Raw genomic sequence first — 18264 nt, 5'->3', positions numbered from 1 at the left:
TGATGTCACTTCTTAAATCCACTTCAATCAGCGTAGATGAAGGGGAGGAGACAGGTTAAACAAGTATTTGTAAGCCTTGAGACAACTGAGACATGGATTGCGTATGTATTATATTCAGAGAGTGAATGGGCAAAACAAAAGGTAGGTGCCAGGTGCCCCGGTTTGTGTCAAGAACTGGAACACTGCTGGGTTTTTCATGCTCAACTGTTTCCCATTTGTATCAAGAATGGTCCACCACAAAAACGACATCCTGCCTACTTGACACAACTGTGGGAAGCATTGTAGTCAACATGACCAGCATCCCTGTGAAATGTTTTTGACACCATGTAGAGCCGATACCCCGATGAATTGAGGTTGATCTGAGTGCAAAAGAGGGATGGGGATGGGGGGGTGCAACTCAATATTAGGAAGGTGTTTCTGATGTTTGGTGTATTCAGTGTATTTTTCCATATTCACAAATTCTCAGATGTCTCTCACACCATTCCGCAGTAGTGCTGCATTGAAACATTTAGCTGTCTAGCCATCCACTGGAATACTTAATACATGACTCACAATCACTGTATTACAGTAATAGATGAGACATTTTGCATCGCTGTTGAGTCACTTGCCATCAATGACTGACTTTGGACCAGACTACTTATTCAGCACATCCACAGTCTTAGCCAAGATGGATGAATGCCTGTGATTCCCGAGGCATTTAAATGGGAAACACTTCCCTTGAGATGATGGGGTATCAGAGGCAATAAAACCACTCCTACACACACAGTTGGCTGACATTTTTGGTGGCCAGTCAATAATGAAAAAAAAGCATAGAATGTCTTCTTTTTCTGGAGTAGCTGCCAATTTACAACCCGAGACACTGGAAAGCATGAAGCGTTATCAGGCGTTCATTATGGGGACTGACAGTGGAGAGGTCCAGCTGAGTTAGGGTGCCCATTTCCCTACTTCACTGGTGGATGTGCTTTATTTGGACTTTATTTATGAGCTCTGCCACACAAGCTGGAGATTTGTTCTGTTTTTTTCTCTTCTCTCCCTCTCTCTCTTCCCTGCTGGACCGTGTGTTTCACCGTAAGCAGTTTGTTAAAGCATTATTGTTGTGGTTGGGCTCCCAGCTAGCATCGTTGCTGAGGCTGAAGGTTCTTAGTGGCTCAGTGGATAGGAAAATCTCCCGCAGGTCCATTTGTTCCCCTGTCCATCCATGAGCAGCCAAGCAGGAAGTGATGAGAGCCAATCATGGGACTGACAACAACACAGCATCTGGTTAATTGTCGGATGTGTAACATAACCTATTGGCATGTGATTAGGCCTGCTTTGTTTGCAGTTAGGACTGTGCAAATCGACTATTAGACTATTCTGTTTTTAGCTCAGTCGTCGCTTTGTTGACCATCAGTGCATGGTCAGTGAATGAAAATGAAGTGATGCATTTTGTACCAAATTAGAATTTTGAAGGAGACTATTTCCCTTTTGCTCTACTCACCTAATGTAATACTACAAGGGACAAAACATAGGCAACACTTCAATCTGAGAACACCAGTGGCTTGATGTCTAATTAAATAAGAGCAAATGAGTTTACAACCTCTGTCACTTAATTAGAGCAAGATACAGAGGCACAAAATGAATTAATATGTCGAGATTTAGAGAGGAGTCAATTAAAACTTTGGTTGGAGTGTGGGCTGACGATAACTACTCTTGTACAGAACTGTTTTGTCCCCTGTGACCGACTCTGTGCATTTTCGTTTCATTTCAGGGCCTACGTTGGGAGGAAAAGAAGGAGGAAGAGAGAGAAGAAGAAAGGGGTTGTGATGAGTAACTGCATAAAGCATAACCAAAGGATCCGGTGAGGCTTAGGGTCCAAGTCCCCAGGCTAGTGAGTGAGTGGAGTGAAGCCACCATCCAGGAAGGACCTCAGAGGAAGGTTTTCCCAGGATTATCTCTGGGTTGTGCCTCTCAGGGGACACGTGCAGCAAGGCCCAAAGGAAGGCGGAGCAGCACTGGTCGGCTGGCAGCAGGATGTGGGAGGGACTGGGACTGCAGGTGTTCCTGATGTGCCTGGGCGCCGTGCTGTGCAGCGCTGTGGCCGCCTCGGCACCCCTGGAGCACAGCCACCGCCGCCGCCTCTCTCTACACAGGCACCGGGAGAGGACAGGCAAGGAGGGACAGGTCCTACACCGCTCCAAGAGAGGCTGGGTCTGGAACCAGTTCTTTGTCATTGAGGAGTACACAGGGCCAGACCCAGTGTTAGTGGGCAGGGTAAGGTCAACGTTTTGAATTCTTCATCATCACCTTCCTACCTCTCCTCTCTTTTCTCTCCCATTCTTTCCCCCTCTCTATCTGTTGATCGCTGAATTAAAGTCACAGGGGGTTTTCATTACCAGTGGAGACCTTGCAATATCCTCAATTTGTTACACAAAGCAATCAGTGTCCCACTTGATTAAAGATTATAAATTAGATTTCCTTTTTAATATCAAAGCATCCCCCAAAGACATTGACATCTGGGAAACAGGCAATTTTAGGGGTCTACAGAAATGACGATTACAAATGGGGACCTAAATTTGCCTCTAATTCCGGCAGTGACAGAGATGGTACCTTGTTATTATTGGATTGGGATATCAATCATGACATCAATCAACAACAAAAACAACATGCATGCAGGACAGGTTTCTATGAACAATAGTTCATAGAATATAATGAAAAGTTGGTAGATATTGCAAAATAAATTGAAATACAATTCATATATGCGTTTGTGGGAATATAGTTATGCTTGTTTTGAATTGCAGACATTAACCAATCAACTAAGTGACTAACTGTCTGATAATGTGACAGACCACTAATTGTAATGTTGCTGTGTTGCACCTAAAGTTTATCATCAGAGTAAATATAGATTGATTCTCTATGTTGAAACATATTGGTTTCAAGGCAGTTTTCTCTAAGCTGTGCATTTAAATGTAATCACATTTACATGATTGCCTGGGCTGAATGTGCTTCTCATTATCCATTTTCCTCCTAGTGATCACACTACATGTTGGAAGGTAGTATTTTTTAAATGGTTTTTAACATATTTTTTCCAAAGTAATTTTGATGACATTTTTCTTTCCAATTGTTTCCAGCTCCACTCAGACGTTGATGCTGGGGATGGCAATTGCAAGTACATTCTCTCAGGGGAGGGTGCAGGCACCATTTTTGTAATTGATGACAAGACAGGCAACATCCATGCCACCAAGACCCTGGACAGGGAAGAGCAGGCCCAGTACACCCTCACAGCCCAGGCTGTGGACAGGGCCACCAACAAGCCTCTGGAGCCTCCATCTGAGTTCATAGTCAAGGTCCAGGACATCAATGACAACCCACCTGAGTTCCTACATGGGCCATACTATGCCAGGGTGCCTGAAATGTCCAACGTCGGTGAGTCTGGCTGGGGAATGGACCGTGAAGGATTCTCTACCCTCTGTCTAATTCTCCCTTCCTCAGACTGTTTGCCAGTGAACAGCTTGTTTCCCATGCATTATTCAAAATTACTGTAATCTGACCGGGGGAGGCAAAGTTGGAAGCGTTGCTGTTGTTGTTGCGGCTTTGCAATTTCCCTCTTCCTTGTGATTTTTTTTTTTTGCGTGAGTGTGTATGTGTGTGTGGGGATCACACCATGTAATACAACAGCCTTAATGCTGGCCTGTCAGAGTAACAATCTATTTCCCTGCGATTCCACCAGCTGACAACCCAAATGGTGCTTCTGGGGCTCAGACTCGGTAGTCTAGACCAGCCCAGCTTCAAATATGTTCAGAAACCACTGTGATGGCAAATTAATTTCAAATACTGGCGAAACAGCTAGGCTTTGTGTGAATCCCAAAACCATGAGCACTTAAGGACATTATAACCATGGGAGGGATGCTGACTGCACCACATTTTCGGTTAAGAATACGCAATTTCTAGAATGGCAAACACTTCCAGCATCAGGTATATAACAGGAATTTCATTTCAGAAACATAGTATTGGCTCAAGCTAAATGCCATAATGATTTTCTTATTGCAGGTATTATGTTGGGTAAATGGTGTTGAAAATAATAACACCTGCTGTTCTTGTGTCGTCCAGGTACCTCAGTGATGCAGGTAACAGCCACAGATGCTGATGATCCCACCTATGGGAATAGTGCCAGACTGGTGTACAGCATTCTCCAGGGCCAGCCCTACTTCTCAGTGGAACCACAAACAGGTACCCAACCTCTCTGTCCCACCTTATTTCATATATATATATATATATATATATATATATATAAAGGTATATATAAAGGTATATATATATATTTATACATACATATACATACATACATACATACATACATACATACATACATACATACATACATACATACATACATACATACATACATACATACATACATACATACATACATACATACATACATACATACATACATACATACATACATACATACATACATACATACATACATACATACATACATACATACATACATACATACATACATACATACATACATACATACATACATACATGTATGTATATATATATATGTATGTATGTAAGTGGCTTGCAAATGTATTCACCCCCTTGGCATTTTTTCCTATTTTGTTGCCTTACAACCTGGAATTAAAACAGATCTTGGGAGGGGTTTGTATCATTTGATGAACACAACATGTCTACTACTTTTAAGATGCCAAATATTCGGTATTGTGAAACAAACAAGAAATAAGACAAAAAACAGAAAACTTGAGCGTGCTTTTGCAGCAATTACAGCTGCATGTCTCTTGGGGTCTCTATAAGCTTGGCACATCTAGCCACTGGGATTTTTGCCCATTCCCCAAGGCAAAACTGCTCCAGCTCCTTCAAGTTGGATGTGTTCCGCTGGTGTACAGCAATCTTTAAGTCATACCACAGAATCTCAATTGTATTGAGGTCTGGGCTTTGACTAGGCCATTCCAAGACATTTAAATATTTCCCCTTAAAGCACTTGAGTGTTGCTTTAGTTTAGGGTCATTGTCCTGCTGGAAGGTGAACCTCCGTCCCAGTCTCAAATCTTTGGAAGACTGAAACAGGTTTCCCTCAGGAATTTCCCTGTATTTTGCGCCATCCATCATTCCTCCAGTTCTGACCAGTTCCCTAGTCCCTTCTGATGAACAACATTCCCGCAGCATGATGCTGCCACCACCATGCTTCCCTGTGGTGTTGGGTTTGTGTTGGGATGGTGTTCCAGGGGTGATGAGAGGTGTTGAGTTTGCGCCAGACATAGCGTTTTTCTTGATGTCCAAAATGCTACATTTTTGTCTCATCTGACCAGAGTACCTTCTGCCATATGTTTGGGAGTCTCCCACATGCCTTTTGGTGAACACCAAACGTGTTTGCTTATTTTTTATTTAAGCAATGTTTTTCTTCTGGCACTCTTCCATAAAGCCCAGCTCTGTGGCGTGCATGGCTTAAAGTGGTCCTATGGACAGATACTCCAATCTCCGCTGTGGAGCTTTGCAGCTCCTTCAGGATTATCTTTCGTCCCTTTGTTGCCTTTCTGATTAATACCCTCCTTGCCTGGTCCATGAGTTTCGGTGGGCGGCCCTCTCTTGGCAGGTTTGTTGTGGTGCCATATTCTTTCAATTTCTTTATAATGGATTTAATGGTGCTATGTGGGATGTTCAACGTTTCTGATATTTCTTTATTACCAAACCCTGATCTGTAGTTCTACACAACTTTATTCCTGACCTGTTTGGAGAGCTCCTTGGTCTTCATGGTGCCACTTGCTTGGTGGTGCCCCTTGCTTAGTTGTGCTGCAGACTCTGGGATATTTCAGAACAGGTGTATATATACTGAGATCATGTGACCGATTGTGACAGATTATGTGACTTCTGAAGGCAATTGGTTGCACCAGATCTTATTTGGTATATTGTAATTACTTTGCCACCATGGCCTATTTTTTGCCTTTACCTCCCTTATCTTTCCTCATTTGCACATACTGTGTATATTCTTTTTCTACTCTATTATTGACTGTGTTTGTTTATTCCATGTGTATCTGTGTGTTGTTGTATGTGTCGAACTGCTTTGCTTTATCTTGGCCAGGTCACAGTTGTAAATGAGAACTTGTTCTCAACTAGCCTACCTGGTTAAATAAAGGTGAAATAAAAATAAATACAATTTAGGGGCTTCATAGCAAAGGGGGTGAATACATATGCACTCAGCACTTTTGCGTTTTTCTTTTGTTGTTGTTGAAAACTTCACCAATTTGGACTATTTTGTGTATATCCATTACATGAAATCAATTTAAATGACAGGTTGTAATGCAACAAAATAGGAAAAAGGCCAGGGGGATGAATACTTTTGAAGGCACTATATATATATATATATTGTATGTCTTGTATCAAAAATGTATCTTATGATAATCTGTCAATTCTCACATTTTGTATACGTGCCAAGTGAGTGTTGAGGATTAGTCCTGTCGTGCTTTGGGATTTCTCCAAGGCAAAGTCTGAGTGTACCTGTCCTTTGCCAAACAGAATTAACTCACGGCCAGATTAGGCAAGCAATATCCTGGTTGAACTCTAAGCATCCTGGGAGCCAAAGTACCCCCAGCCAAACAGGGAGATCTCAGAGCGAGAGAGAGATCGGAGAGAGAAAATCCTGCTAATAAACCAAAGCTGGATATTTCACTGGATCATGTCCAATGCTCACATTTATAATTTGTTTTTGGCTTATCTGCATTTCATGCACAGGCTCATCTAAATATCACCAGAGAACTACCATCCCCATCATATTCTCCTGTGATGTGAGAAGTGGCAGTTTCCTCACAGAAAAAAATACTTAAATAAACAACTGGCTCAAAAAAAAAGTTCCTCACTGCTGTTCTGAGCAGTGTTCTGCAGTTTCTATTGAAATAAGCCACTTCTTTTTCCCTTTTACATATCACAGTAATTACCCCAATATTAGAAAAGGAGCCCGATGGATGAGGTGGCAATGTGATCTCACCTGTCAGTGATGACCAATCATGCCCTGCTCCTCCCAGTAGGCCTTGCATAGTAGTCGGCTGCTGAAAGGTCACAGGCAGGTCCCTCTTGAATTAAAGCCATTTTCCTCTTTCTCCTCTCCTGTCCCCAGGGATAATCCGGACTGCTCTGCCCAACATGGACAGGGAAGCTCGGCAGGAATACGACGTCGTCATCCAAGCAAAGGACATGGGGGGACACATGGGGGGATTGTCAGGGACAACAGAAGTGAAAATCACCTTGACGGACGTCAACGACAACCCACCCAAGTTCCCTCAGAGTAAGTGAAGAGTCATGTCGTTCACTTTTTCTATGTTTTTTTCAAATGTATTTTCTGTTTTCTAAAGCTAACTTAGTCCCAGAGATGGTCTTTTTTTCCCGTTGTCACTGTCCCTCTCTGCTGAGGTAAGAGCAGCATAGTCCACGGGGGACAGGTCTGCTTTAAGCCAGTCTAGCGCTCTCTGAGATCCTCAAGCCTCAACACTTCAAAATATGGATGGCTGATGGCCCCAGAGGCCATGCAAATACGCAGTTTGTACAGGGCATAGATGTTAAAGGGGGATATTAAAACTGAATTATTAAACAGTTTCATTGCGCTCATAGGAGCTGTGATGACAGCAAGTATCCCAAGTGCGATAAAGAGTTGTGAAATATTAACAGTGTTAATGTCAGTATTTCTGTTCGACGGAGAGGGGGAATGGAGGGGAATTCCTTGTAGCTCTAAACTGCGAGCTAAACACAGATTTACGTCTCATATAGTAGAAATGGTCCAGATCAATTTCCCCCTACTTCTTGAGAGCAGAGCCTGAAGATTTGTCCCAGAGAGCTCCCAATCTTTCCCCTGCTAACAGCGGCTCTTGGATGGAAAATTAGCTACATATTTGGGGTAAACTAGTCCTGGGTGGGGTGAGAAACTTCTAAAACTGAGTCAGTGGGCTGACTCAACCACGTGCAATTATGTCAACTCTTTCCCAGATGATGAAAACTGGAACATTGTTCAATAAGTAATGACCTACTTTTTGAGATGACATTCACATCAGTATTGTCACATGTTTCAACCTCTGATATTATGTTAATATTTATTTCCAGCTCTCATGGTCAGAGCCACTTTTAGACTGGGTGGATTCAGTAACTTTCTCATGAAAAGATCCCTTATGTTTTTTATGTAGTCTGATTGAAGTAGCAGCCCTTTATATGATCAGGCCTTTTTTTTAAAGGGTCCTTCCCATGTCAGCGTTATTTTTAAATGCAGCTGAAGTGTTTGGCTCTGAACATTTCAATAGGAGGATCAGACAGGGCGGAGAGGGCATATGGCCCTACTGCTCTGCCTCGGCCAATGGCAGGTGTATGCACCCCTGTAGACACACACCCTCACACATATGCAAATACAAACACAAAACACTGTCTGCTCATGGGCTGTGGCCCTCAGGTGCTGGCCAGCTGAATCTCCACAGGTATCTCTTGTGTTCCATTTATATCTCTCTCTCTCTCTCTCTCTCTCTCTCTCTCTCTCTCTCTCTCTCTCTCTCTCTCTCTCTCTCTCTCTCTCTCTCTCTAATCTCTTTAATTAGGTGTAAATGCAGAACAGGTAAAGATACAATGTCTTTCAAAGATGGACCACACCATTAATTCATTTCAACAGTAAAACGCTGTAGAATTAACAGTAAAATACCACAAATGTGTTTTACAGCATTAAAAGCAAATAGAAACACTAGGCTTTAGAACACCAGCTAACAGTAACTGTAAATTGCCATATTGGTATTGTTGCATCATCAGTAGGAGAGTTTAGGAATTTGTGAATTTACTGAGACCATGACCTCAGCGTATATTAATGAGCATAATTTGCTGGTGTCAAACCATATATGAAAACATTATACACATTTTGAAAGCTGAGAAACAGCCCTTTCAACTGATATGACATGTGATAGCACCACATCAATCAACTGGCAATCAGTCAAGAAAAAAACACCTGTGAAAATGTGTATCTTAAATGCTTTTTTTCCCTCAAACAACTGCCATTGAAAACAGAGAAAATCTTAGAGCATATTTAGTGTTCTTTATTTTGTAAGGATTGATAATCTGAAATCGGAATAATACCTTTGACAGTGAATGAGTTACAGCCTTTTTAGTGAACAGTGGTATTTTTCTAGAATTCTATGGAATGTTCCATGACCAGACACTTTCTTATCTGGATAGTATTTTAAACACATACAGTGAGCTCCAAAAGTATTGGGACAGTGAAAATGCTTTTGTTGTTTTGACTCTGTACTCCAGCACTTTGTATTTCTACTGGTCCACTGTGACAAAGCTCTTAAAAGGAAAGGCTTTTACCAAACAAATGTCAATCATAATAAGTGTTATGAACAAAACATTTCCCCTGTCTCAATACTTTTGGAGCTCACTGTATATGCACCAAAATATATTACAAAGGGCATTTAGTCTTACATTTGATAAGGAAAGACATACACAAGTGATATAATATTAATTTTAAAAAAAATGTTATTGAAGGAATACGGTTAGGGGAATAGATTGTCTCAATCAAACCTGAAAACAAAGTGCAAGTTACATCATGCTATCAAAACCATAACAGTAGTTGACATTTTCCAACTTCAACTTCTTCTAACATACATTACACAAGCCTATAGGCGAATACAGGAAGAGTCAGAATTAAAGGCATGCAAGAGAAGGGAATCGACCAGTGACAATCTGAGCTACTGGGTGAAGACTAGGAGCCTCTTTACTAGTACCTAGCTATGTATAGTCGGTGCATGTATCTAGCTACAGTTGAAGTCGGAAGTTTACATAAACTTAGGTTGGAATCATTAAGACTCGTTTTTCAACCACTCCACCAATTTCTTGTTAACAAACTACAGTTTTGGCAAGTCGGTTAGGACATCTACTTTGTGCATGACACAAGTCATTTTACCAACAATTGTTTACAGACAGATTATTTCACTTATAGCAATTCCAGTGGGACAGAAGTTTACATACACCAAGTTGACTGTCCCTTCAAACAGCATGGAAAACTCCAGAAAATGATGTCATGGCTTTAGAAGCTTCTGATGGGCTAATTGACATCATTTGAGTCAATTGGAGGTGTACCTGTGGATGTATTTCAAGGCCTACCTTACCAGTGACATTTTTTTGTTGACATTATGGGAAAATCAAAAGAAATCAGCCAAGATGACCTCAGAATTTTTTTTGTCGACCTCCACAAGTCTGATTCATCCTTGGGAGCAATTTACAAACATCTGAAGGTACCACGTTCATCTGTACAAACAATAGTATGCAAGTATAAACACCATGGGACCATGCAGCCATCATACTGCTCAGGAAGGAGATGTGTTCTGTCTCTTAGAGATGAACGTACTTTGGTGTGAAAAGTGCAAATCAATTCCAGAACAACAGCAAAGGACCTTGTGAAGATTCTGGAGGAAACAGGTACAAAAGTATCGATATCCACAGTAAAACGAGTCCAATATCGACATAACCTGAAAGGCCGCTCAGCAAGGAAGAAGCCACTGCTCCAAAACCGCCATAAAAAAGCGAGACTAGTCAGTTTGCAACTGCACATGGGGACAAAGATCATACTTTTTGGAGAAATATCCTCTGGTCTGATGATTTTTTTAAAGAACTGTTTGGCCATAATGACCATCGTTATGTTTGGAGGAAAAAGGGGGAGGCTTGCAAGCCGAAGAACACCATCCCAACCGTGAAGCACGAGGTGGCAGCATCATGTTGTGGGGGTGCTCTGCTGCAGGAGGGCCTGGTGCACATCACAAAATAGATGGCATTATGAGGTAGAAAATTATGTGGATATATTGAAGCAACATCTCAAGACATCAGTTAGGATGTAAAAGTTTGGTTGCAAATGGGTCTTCCAAATGGACAATAACACCAAGCATACTTCCAAAGTTGTGGTAAAATGGCTTATGGACAACAATGTCAAGGAATTGGAGTGGCCATCACAAAGCCCTGACCTCAATCCTATAAAATAATTATGGACAGAACTGAAAAAGCATGTGTGAACAAGGAGGCCTACAAACCTGACTCAGTTACACCAGCTCTGTCAGGAGGAATGGGACAAAATTCACCCAACTTATTGTGGGAGTCTTGTGGAAGGCTACCCGAAAAGTTTAACCCAAGTTAAACAATTTAAAGGCAATGCTAGCAAATACTAATTGAGTGTATGTCAACTTCTGACCCACTGGGAATGTGATGAAAGAAATAAAAGCTGAAATAAATAATTCTCTCTACTATTATTCTGGCATTTCATATTCTTAAAATAAAGTGGTGATCCTAACTGACCTAAGACAGGGAATTTTTACTAGGAATACATGTCAGAGAACTGAGTTTAAATGCATTTGGCTACGGTGTATGTAAACTTCCGACTTCACCGGTATATACAGCTGCTCCCACAGTGACAAAGATAGGCAGGGGCTTATTTAAAACAAGATTACATGAATGTAGTGAAAAGTTCTGTACCTCGGAGTAAGTCAAACCAGGCATCGGGCGTCAACTACAAGTGTGAAGGATATTTTCTTAGTTGTAACAGTTTCTATTGTTTCTCCCCACAGGTGTATACTCCATGTCAGTTTCAGAGGACAAGGTTTCGGGTGAGGAGGTGGGCCGTCTGAAGGCTAAAGATCCAGACCTGGGCGAGAATGGACTTGTGTCATATCGTTTCATCGAGGGTGACGGGATGACTGTGTTTGAGATTACCACCGACACTGACACCCGCGAGGGTGTCATCAAACTGAGAAAGGTGAAAAGGGAGTGAAGGCAATTTACTATTCCACAAACATTGTGGAGGAATGAAGGGAATGTTGTGAGACAGTGTATAGGGTCGTCTGCATTGAATCGCCTTTTTTGCTACTGCCCTTCCACTAACGTTCTGAGAACTAAAATGCTAGCCTCAATACTTGACATTTCTTGACACACCTGTGCGTGTTTGAATGTGTAAAGCTGGCTATATGCAATTTATGTGTGGTAGAGAGAGAAAGAGGGGGAGAAAGAGAGTGTGAGACTGAAGCACACACTGAGCAGTGGCGAGAGAGAGAGAGAGAGAGAGAGAGAGAGAGAGAGAGAGAGAGAGAGAGAGAGAGAGAGAGAGAGAGAGAGAGAGAGAGAGAGAGAGTGAGAGAGAGTGATTTTTCACCGTTCCACTCTGTGATTGCAATGACACCGCTTCAGTTTCTTATTACGAGCATTGACTTTCATGGCTGGTTCTCTGGGAGAGGAATCTCATCCAGGCAGTCCGACTGTGCTAGTGTGGAGCTGCAGCTCTGCTGTGCTCCGGGGCTGGGATTATGCCGACATTTACCGACCTGGAGAGGTCAACCTTGCACTACACTGCACCGTGCCTGGGCTGCCTCTAGGTACTCACTGGCACCACTGCGCCTGGAGCTGCCTGCCATGGTTAGGCTTAGCCGGGCCTCCAGAGGGGCGAGGGAGAGAGAGGCGCTGCTTCCCTCCCTAGCCCCTACGCAGCAGCAGCAGCCTAGACGGAGCATTGCCACCTGGTGGTGCTTTATTATTTAAAATCCCTCAACTGTCTTTCACAGCACAAGCTCCCTCACACTCAGATCAGCAGCAATCTCACTCACGGTCCTCTCTACTCCTCTCCAAAAATAACACAACTCCAAGAGGAAGGCCTTTGCATTCTCAAGGGTTTACGCAAGCTGGGTAATTTTGGCAGTTCTGTGGAGTGTGAGTACCAGTGTGTGTCGTCTACGTGCTGAAAAATGGCACTCTTCTATTAATCATGGCTCCGGATTATACCAGGTAAGCCACGACAGAGGCCATTGAAATGTGGGAATGTAAACAACTTCCTCTATGGCCGCATGAACCCAAGTGGGATCAGACTTCGCTGCTCAGTGCATATCCCCCTCATTTCCATAACAGAGAGGTGCAACAATAATGAGTCTTATGGACGTCGGGTAATAGAAATTGTAGCTGGGGAAAGTGGAAGAATTGAATCAGGGGAAATAATGGTTTGACGCTGAGTGGGGGGGGGGGGGGGGTTGTAATTCTTAAAAGTGTTTGGCTATCTCAAATTCCAGGACCTAGGTCCCCAAATGAGACCATTCTGTCTGCTGATTAGGCTGGGTGTGGTGTGTGTGGAGGTGGAGGAGGGGGGGACAATACAGCGTGCCGACAACAATCAGTTTGATGCAGCCCTGCTCTTCTCAATAACATAATGCCTCCACAATACACCTCTTGGGAAATCATCACCTTTTGCTCTTCAAAACATGTTGAAAATTAAAGTTGAAATGACTGACGGAATTGCCAGAGTTTTAATCAAGTATTCTGTTTCAACTGCGGGCTACCAGGCGCAGGCTGAATGCTAAGAGGAAGTCTGGCATTATTGTGAATATTATCTATCGCTGATTAGTTTCAGCAGCAAATTATTAAGTGCCAAAATAAAAGAACAGAGAGAGAGAGATAGCGAGACGGGGGAGGGTTGAGAGGAGGGAGACAGAAAGAAATGGAGATGGGGGAGAAACAAAGGAGAGAGAGAGAGATAAAGGGAGGGGGGGTGAGACAGAGAGCAAGGGGACCACAGTTTCAGGAGACAACGTCAGTGAGGAACATTCACCGACCTGTTAAAGGAAAGAACTGGGTCATGGCTGTTCCTACCACTGACCGCTTCATTAAAGACATGCAAAAGAAATACTGAAGGATGAACAAAAAAACTGAGATAGGAAAACAACTTCACATCAATCACCACACAGGCAGAGAGACAGAGATAAAGCGTGTGTTTGTTTGAGTGTGTGCATCCTGGTATGGCGCCCCCTCAACTCCGGTCGGTACTTTAAAGTCTCACTCGGTATTTTATGCGAGTGATGTGAGACAGGGTAATAAGAAAACATACAGATGTGTGAAAGCAGTAGGAGGGTGTAGAGGGATAAGGGTTGTTCACTAAATGGCCATTAACTATGTTTGTGCATAATTGATTTGGGAGTGTCTTTCCATTTTCTTGCAAGTAAATGAACTGGTGGTGATTTGAGGCTTTGACTTAGATAAGGCATTAAACTGAAACAAGGGTCATCTTAGGTACAAGGACTGAGCAAAGAATGTCTTGGTGTTGTCTCATGCTGACTCATCACTGTCTTATTTTGCAACAGCACCCTCTAGCTAGCATCTCAACTCCATACTGACATTTGATTTGACCCTCTTAGAAAAAAGGCATCCCAAATAGGTTCTTCGGCAAGTCCCGGTAGGATAAACATTTTTGGTTCTAGGTAGAACTCTCTTTGGTTCCAGGCAGAACCCTTTTGCAGAAGAAAGGGTTCTACATAGAACCTAAAAGGGTTCTACCTGTAACCAAAATGGTTCTACCTGCAACCAGAAAGGGTTCTTTGAAGGGATCTCCTATAGGGACAACCGAAGAACCCTCTAAGGTTCTAGATAGCAGTGTACAGCTACAGTAAATACTTTTTTTATGATGCAGTAATTGTATTATAGAAAGAATTACGTTTAGACAACCTCCTCATTTTTGTCCCAAGATATTAATGATGATATAGTTTGAATGTATTATTGCTAAATCCCTCTGCTCCCTCTTTCCAGCCTGTGGACTTTGAGACTAAGAGGGCATACACCCTGAGAGTAGAGGCATCCAACACACACGTGGACCCCCGTTTCATCGCCTGGGGCCCCTACAAAGACACAGCCACGGTTAAGGTTATGGTGGAGGACGCAGACGAGCCGCCTGCTTTCCTGGCAACTAGCTACAGCTTCGAGGTGGAGGAGAATGCCCGAGATGGGACCGTGGTGGGCCGTGTACACGCTAAAGACACAGACGTGGCTAACAACCCTGTCAGGTAGGCTACTTGGAACACTCTCTGTCACTCTCTCTGTTACTCATTTGTGTTTGTTTTTAGCGCCGCTGTCAACCCACCCAGACCCATTGTGTTATAATACATCCTTGCTGTTTTACATTGCCAATGTTATGTTGATATGTAGATGATTTCAGTTTCAAAGGTCTCGTCTTGTCAACATAAAATAGTGCAGGGCCCTACTCAATCAGTAAACAAAAGAAATAGCCTATATTATTTCCTGCTCTGCGGGAGCAAATATTTAAATGAACATGCCGTTTCTTTGTTGTAACTATAAACCTTGTTCCATTGAATACATTCATCCAAATAATGCAAACGTGCATTCCTACAGCACAATAATAATTAGGCTTTTGATTTATCTAAGGAACCAGGCCCTAATCGAATACGTGTTTACTTATCATTACTGTTCACTGAAGGTACATGATTCCACGCTACACGGACGTGGAGCAGTTCTTCAGTGTCGGCCCGGAGGATGGCATCATCAAGACCACCAGACCGCTGGACCGGGAGACACTACCCTGGCACAACATCTCTGTCAGCGCCACTGAGATTGGTACGCCACCCTCCAATATCCACCTCGGGTTTCAAATTAGAGGGTAGCTGGAAATATCAGAGACGTAATGCCTCCCAATCCAGGAACTGTTGTGTTCCCACCCGGCTCTTATGTGGTCCTAGAGTCGCCACCCCTCAAGATGTTTTTAAGAGAAGATTACCACAAAGTGCCTTTCAAAAACTGAAATGAGTAGCTAGAGACCACTGCAAAACATTCACATCCCCCCCAAATCAGAAATAAACATATTTAAGTTGCTGTTCTCTGTCTGTGTGATTCTACTCCAGATGATTATGTCTGGTTTTGAAGTATATCTGTCTCAAATATTTCCATCTCTCCTATCAGGGATAATTTGATGCATCAAAAATGTTGTCTGGAACTTTAGAGATCAAGCGGTTCTGTTATATTATGCATGACACTTGTCTGACAGCATCATTTCCAAGCATTCAACAACCTACATAATTTCTTATACAATAAATAGGTTCATACTGTGCTGTCTTCTCATTGTGTTTGCAGTGGGAGCTGGTTTTGTTTTCTACCCAGGCAAATCCCATGTATGTGCACTGAATCACTAACTTCTTTGTTATTCATTTTTGTCATTCTGCACAGGGGGACATCACCAAGATACAAAAGTACGTGTCAACATCAAAGTCAAAGATATGAATGACAACGCCCCTGAGTTTGCCACACAGAACGAAATCCTCGTGTGTGAAAATGCCTCCCCTGGCAAAGTAAGTCTAATCATTCACAATGTATATTGTACTTTTACCCAAGTCACATTTAGAAAAGACAGATCTTTATGCATACTAGTAACCACCATGTGCAAAAATATATTTATATCATAGTGAGTATATTGAATATGTTCAGTGTTTTGGTGAACTCGGTCTGTACTAACTCCTATGTGTGTTGTTCAACTCAGCTCATAGAGACAGTCAGTGCGGTGGACAAGGATGAGATGGCCCACCGACAGTACTTCCACTTCAGCATCGCCCCAGAGGCTGTCAACAACCACAACTTCTCCCTGAAAGACAACAGAGGTGGGTGGGCTCAAACGTTCTATTTCCATCAACGAGAAGAGCGACTTCTGTTTGGTCCAGTACTCCAGTCAGTGAGATAGAACAACTCTGGGTCTTTTTCCTTCTTTACATCAAATCAGGTTTCTCTACATTTGCACTGCTTATGCATCGGAGGTGATTCAGCAGATCTTTGTAGACTGAAGTTGGATTTGAAGCTAGATCCCATAGAGCTCCCCACTTATTAATTACCATGGGTGTCTCTCTGGCGTCCAAGCCTCTACATCGGTGAACTGCTGCGTAGGAGACTGAGCCTGTTGGATCAGTTTGCGGAGCTTGTGATTGCATTAGTTATCCCTACATCACACTCTGTCTGATCAGCCAGGGGTGGAGAAGTGAGAGAGAGCGAGAGAGAGAGCACCTTTCCTTCTGCTTGCTGTGTTTGGGGGCCTGCCTGGCTGGTGACTCATCCCAGCTGTCCTTAAGCTCAAAGCCCTTTCCAGTCTGCCAGTCACAGTGATGGAGCGGCTGGTTAGGCGATCCTGGTCAGAAAGAGTACCTGTTACATTCCATTTCAACAGACGAGGCACGGTGGTATTTATCCCCAGAGGATGCCATCTCTCATCAGAGGAGAATTACTCATCATGGGAATAGCATTCATCAACCTTGTTGATAAACTCTCGGATTAAAGATAATGAGAAGCAAAAGTTAATCACAGAGTGTTGACTTCATAAAAATGCTTGATTAGACTTGCTTATATCCATAGAGATTGCTCAGGACCATGTGACAAAGCTATTGCAATAACTACGATGGAGACATTCAACAGCTGCTGCGAGTAGTTCAGTCAGCATTGCCATCTTTGAACAAGCAATTACACGACACTTCTCTTAATGACATGCATCCATCAATATTTTCGTTCTATAAACTTAAGCTCTTTTTTTCATCGTCAGCCATCTCTTTAATACTCTTCCCGACCGTGCCGTGGTCACAAGCCACTTCCAAGCATATCTGCTTCTGTGATGGAGGAGAATGAATGAGGGGGAATGAATGTGTTAATTGCAGTTTAATGGGATCATAAAAAAAAAAATACAAATCCCCAGATAAAGTCATATCAAACTGTTCCAAGCAGTGCTGCAGTGACTATACAGCAGCCAGCATGGCGAGGACTGGCTATCTACCCGTTTGATCCGCTTTCATTTAAAATAAATATATATTTTCGTACCTTTATTTAACTAGGCAAGTCAGTTAATTAAGAACAAATTGTTATTTACAACGACGGTCTACAACAACATCGTAGCAACGCAACATGGTAGCAGCACAAAACATGGTACAAACATTATTGTGCACAGACAACAGCACAGAGGGCAAGAAAGTAGAGACAACAATGCATCATGCAAAGCCACCACAACTGTCAGTAAGAGTGTCTTTGAATGAAGAGATTGAGATAAAACTGTCCAGTTTGAGCATTTGTTGCAGCTCGTTCCAGTCGCCAGCTACAGCGAACTGGAAAGATGAGCGACCCAGGGATGTGTGTGCTTTGGGAACCTTTAACAGAATGTGAATGTCAGAAAGGGTGTTGTATGTGGAGGATGAGGGCTGCAGTAGATATCTCACATCGGGGGGAGTGAGGCCTAAGAGGGTTTTATAAATAAGCATCAACCAGTGGGTCTTGCAACGGGGATACACATATGACCAGTTTATAGAGGAGTATAGAGTGCAGAGATGTGTCCTACAAGGAGCATTGGTGGCAAATCTGATGGCTGAATGGTAAAGAACATGTAGCCGCTCAAGAGCACCCTTACCTGCCGATCTATAAATTATGTCTCTGTAATCTAGCGTAGGTAGGATGGTCATCTGAA

General features: G+C 42.8%; 1 protein-coding gene across 1 annotated transcript in view; it reads left to right on the top strand.

Annotated features, from left to right (window-relative positions):
* cdh11 (cadherin 11, type 2, OB-cadherin (osteoblast)) overlaps positions 1–18264 on the top strand; it is a 77169-nt gene that overhangs the window by 54948 nt on the left and 3957 nt on the right. The window contains exons 2-10 of the mRNA XM_046349662.1: positions 1748–2250; positions 3108–3402; positions 4087–4206; positions 7117–7284; positions 11582–11769; positions 14574–14827; positions 15259–15395; positions 16002–16123; positions 16312–16429. Of these exons, the coding sequence (XP_046205618.1) occupies positions 2011–2250; positions 3108–3402; positions 4087–4206; positions 7117–7284; positions 11582–11769; positions 14574–14827; positions 15259–15395; positions 16002–16123; positions 16312–16429 (1642 nt within the window). The 5' untranslated portion in view covers positions 1748–2010. The remainder of the gene's footprint in view (positions 1–1747; positions 2251–3107; positions 3403–4086; positions 4207–7116; positions 7285–11581; positions 11770–14573; positions 14828–15258; positions 15396–16001; positions 16124–16311; positions 16430–18264) is intronic.

The sequence above is a fragment of the Oncorhynchus gorbuscha genome, linkage group LG05 (assembly GCF_021184085.1).
Source record: "Oncorhynchus gorbuscha isolate QuinsamMale2020 ecotype Even-year linkage group LG05, OgorEven_v1.0, whole genome shotgun sequence".
Lineage (NCBI taxonomy): Eukaryota > Metazoa > Chordata > Actinopteri > Salmoniformes > Salmonidae > Oncorhynchus > Oncorhynchus gorbuscha.
This window is presented reverse-complemented; position numbering and strand designations above follow the sequence as displayed.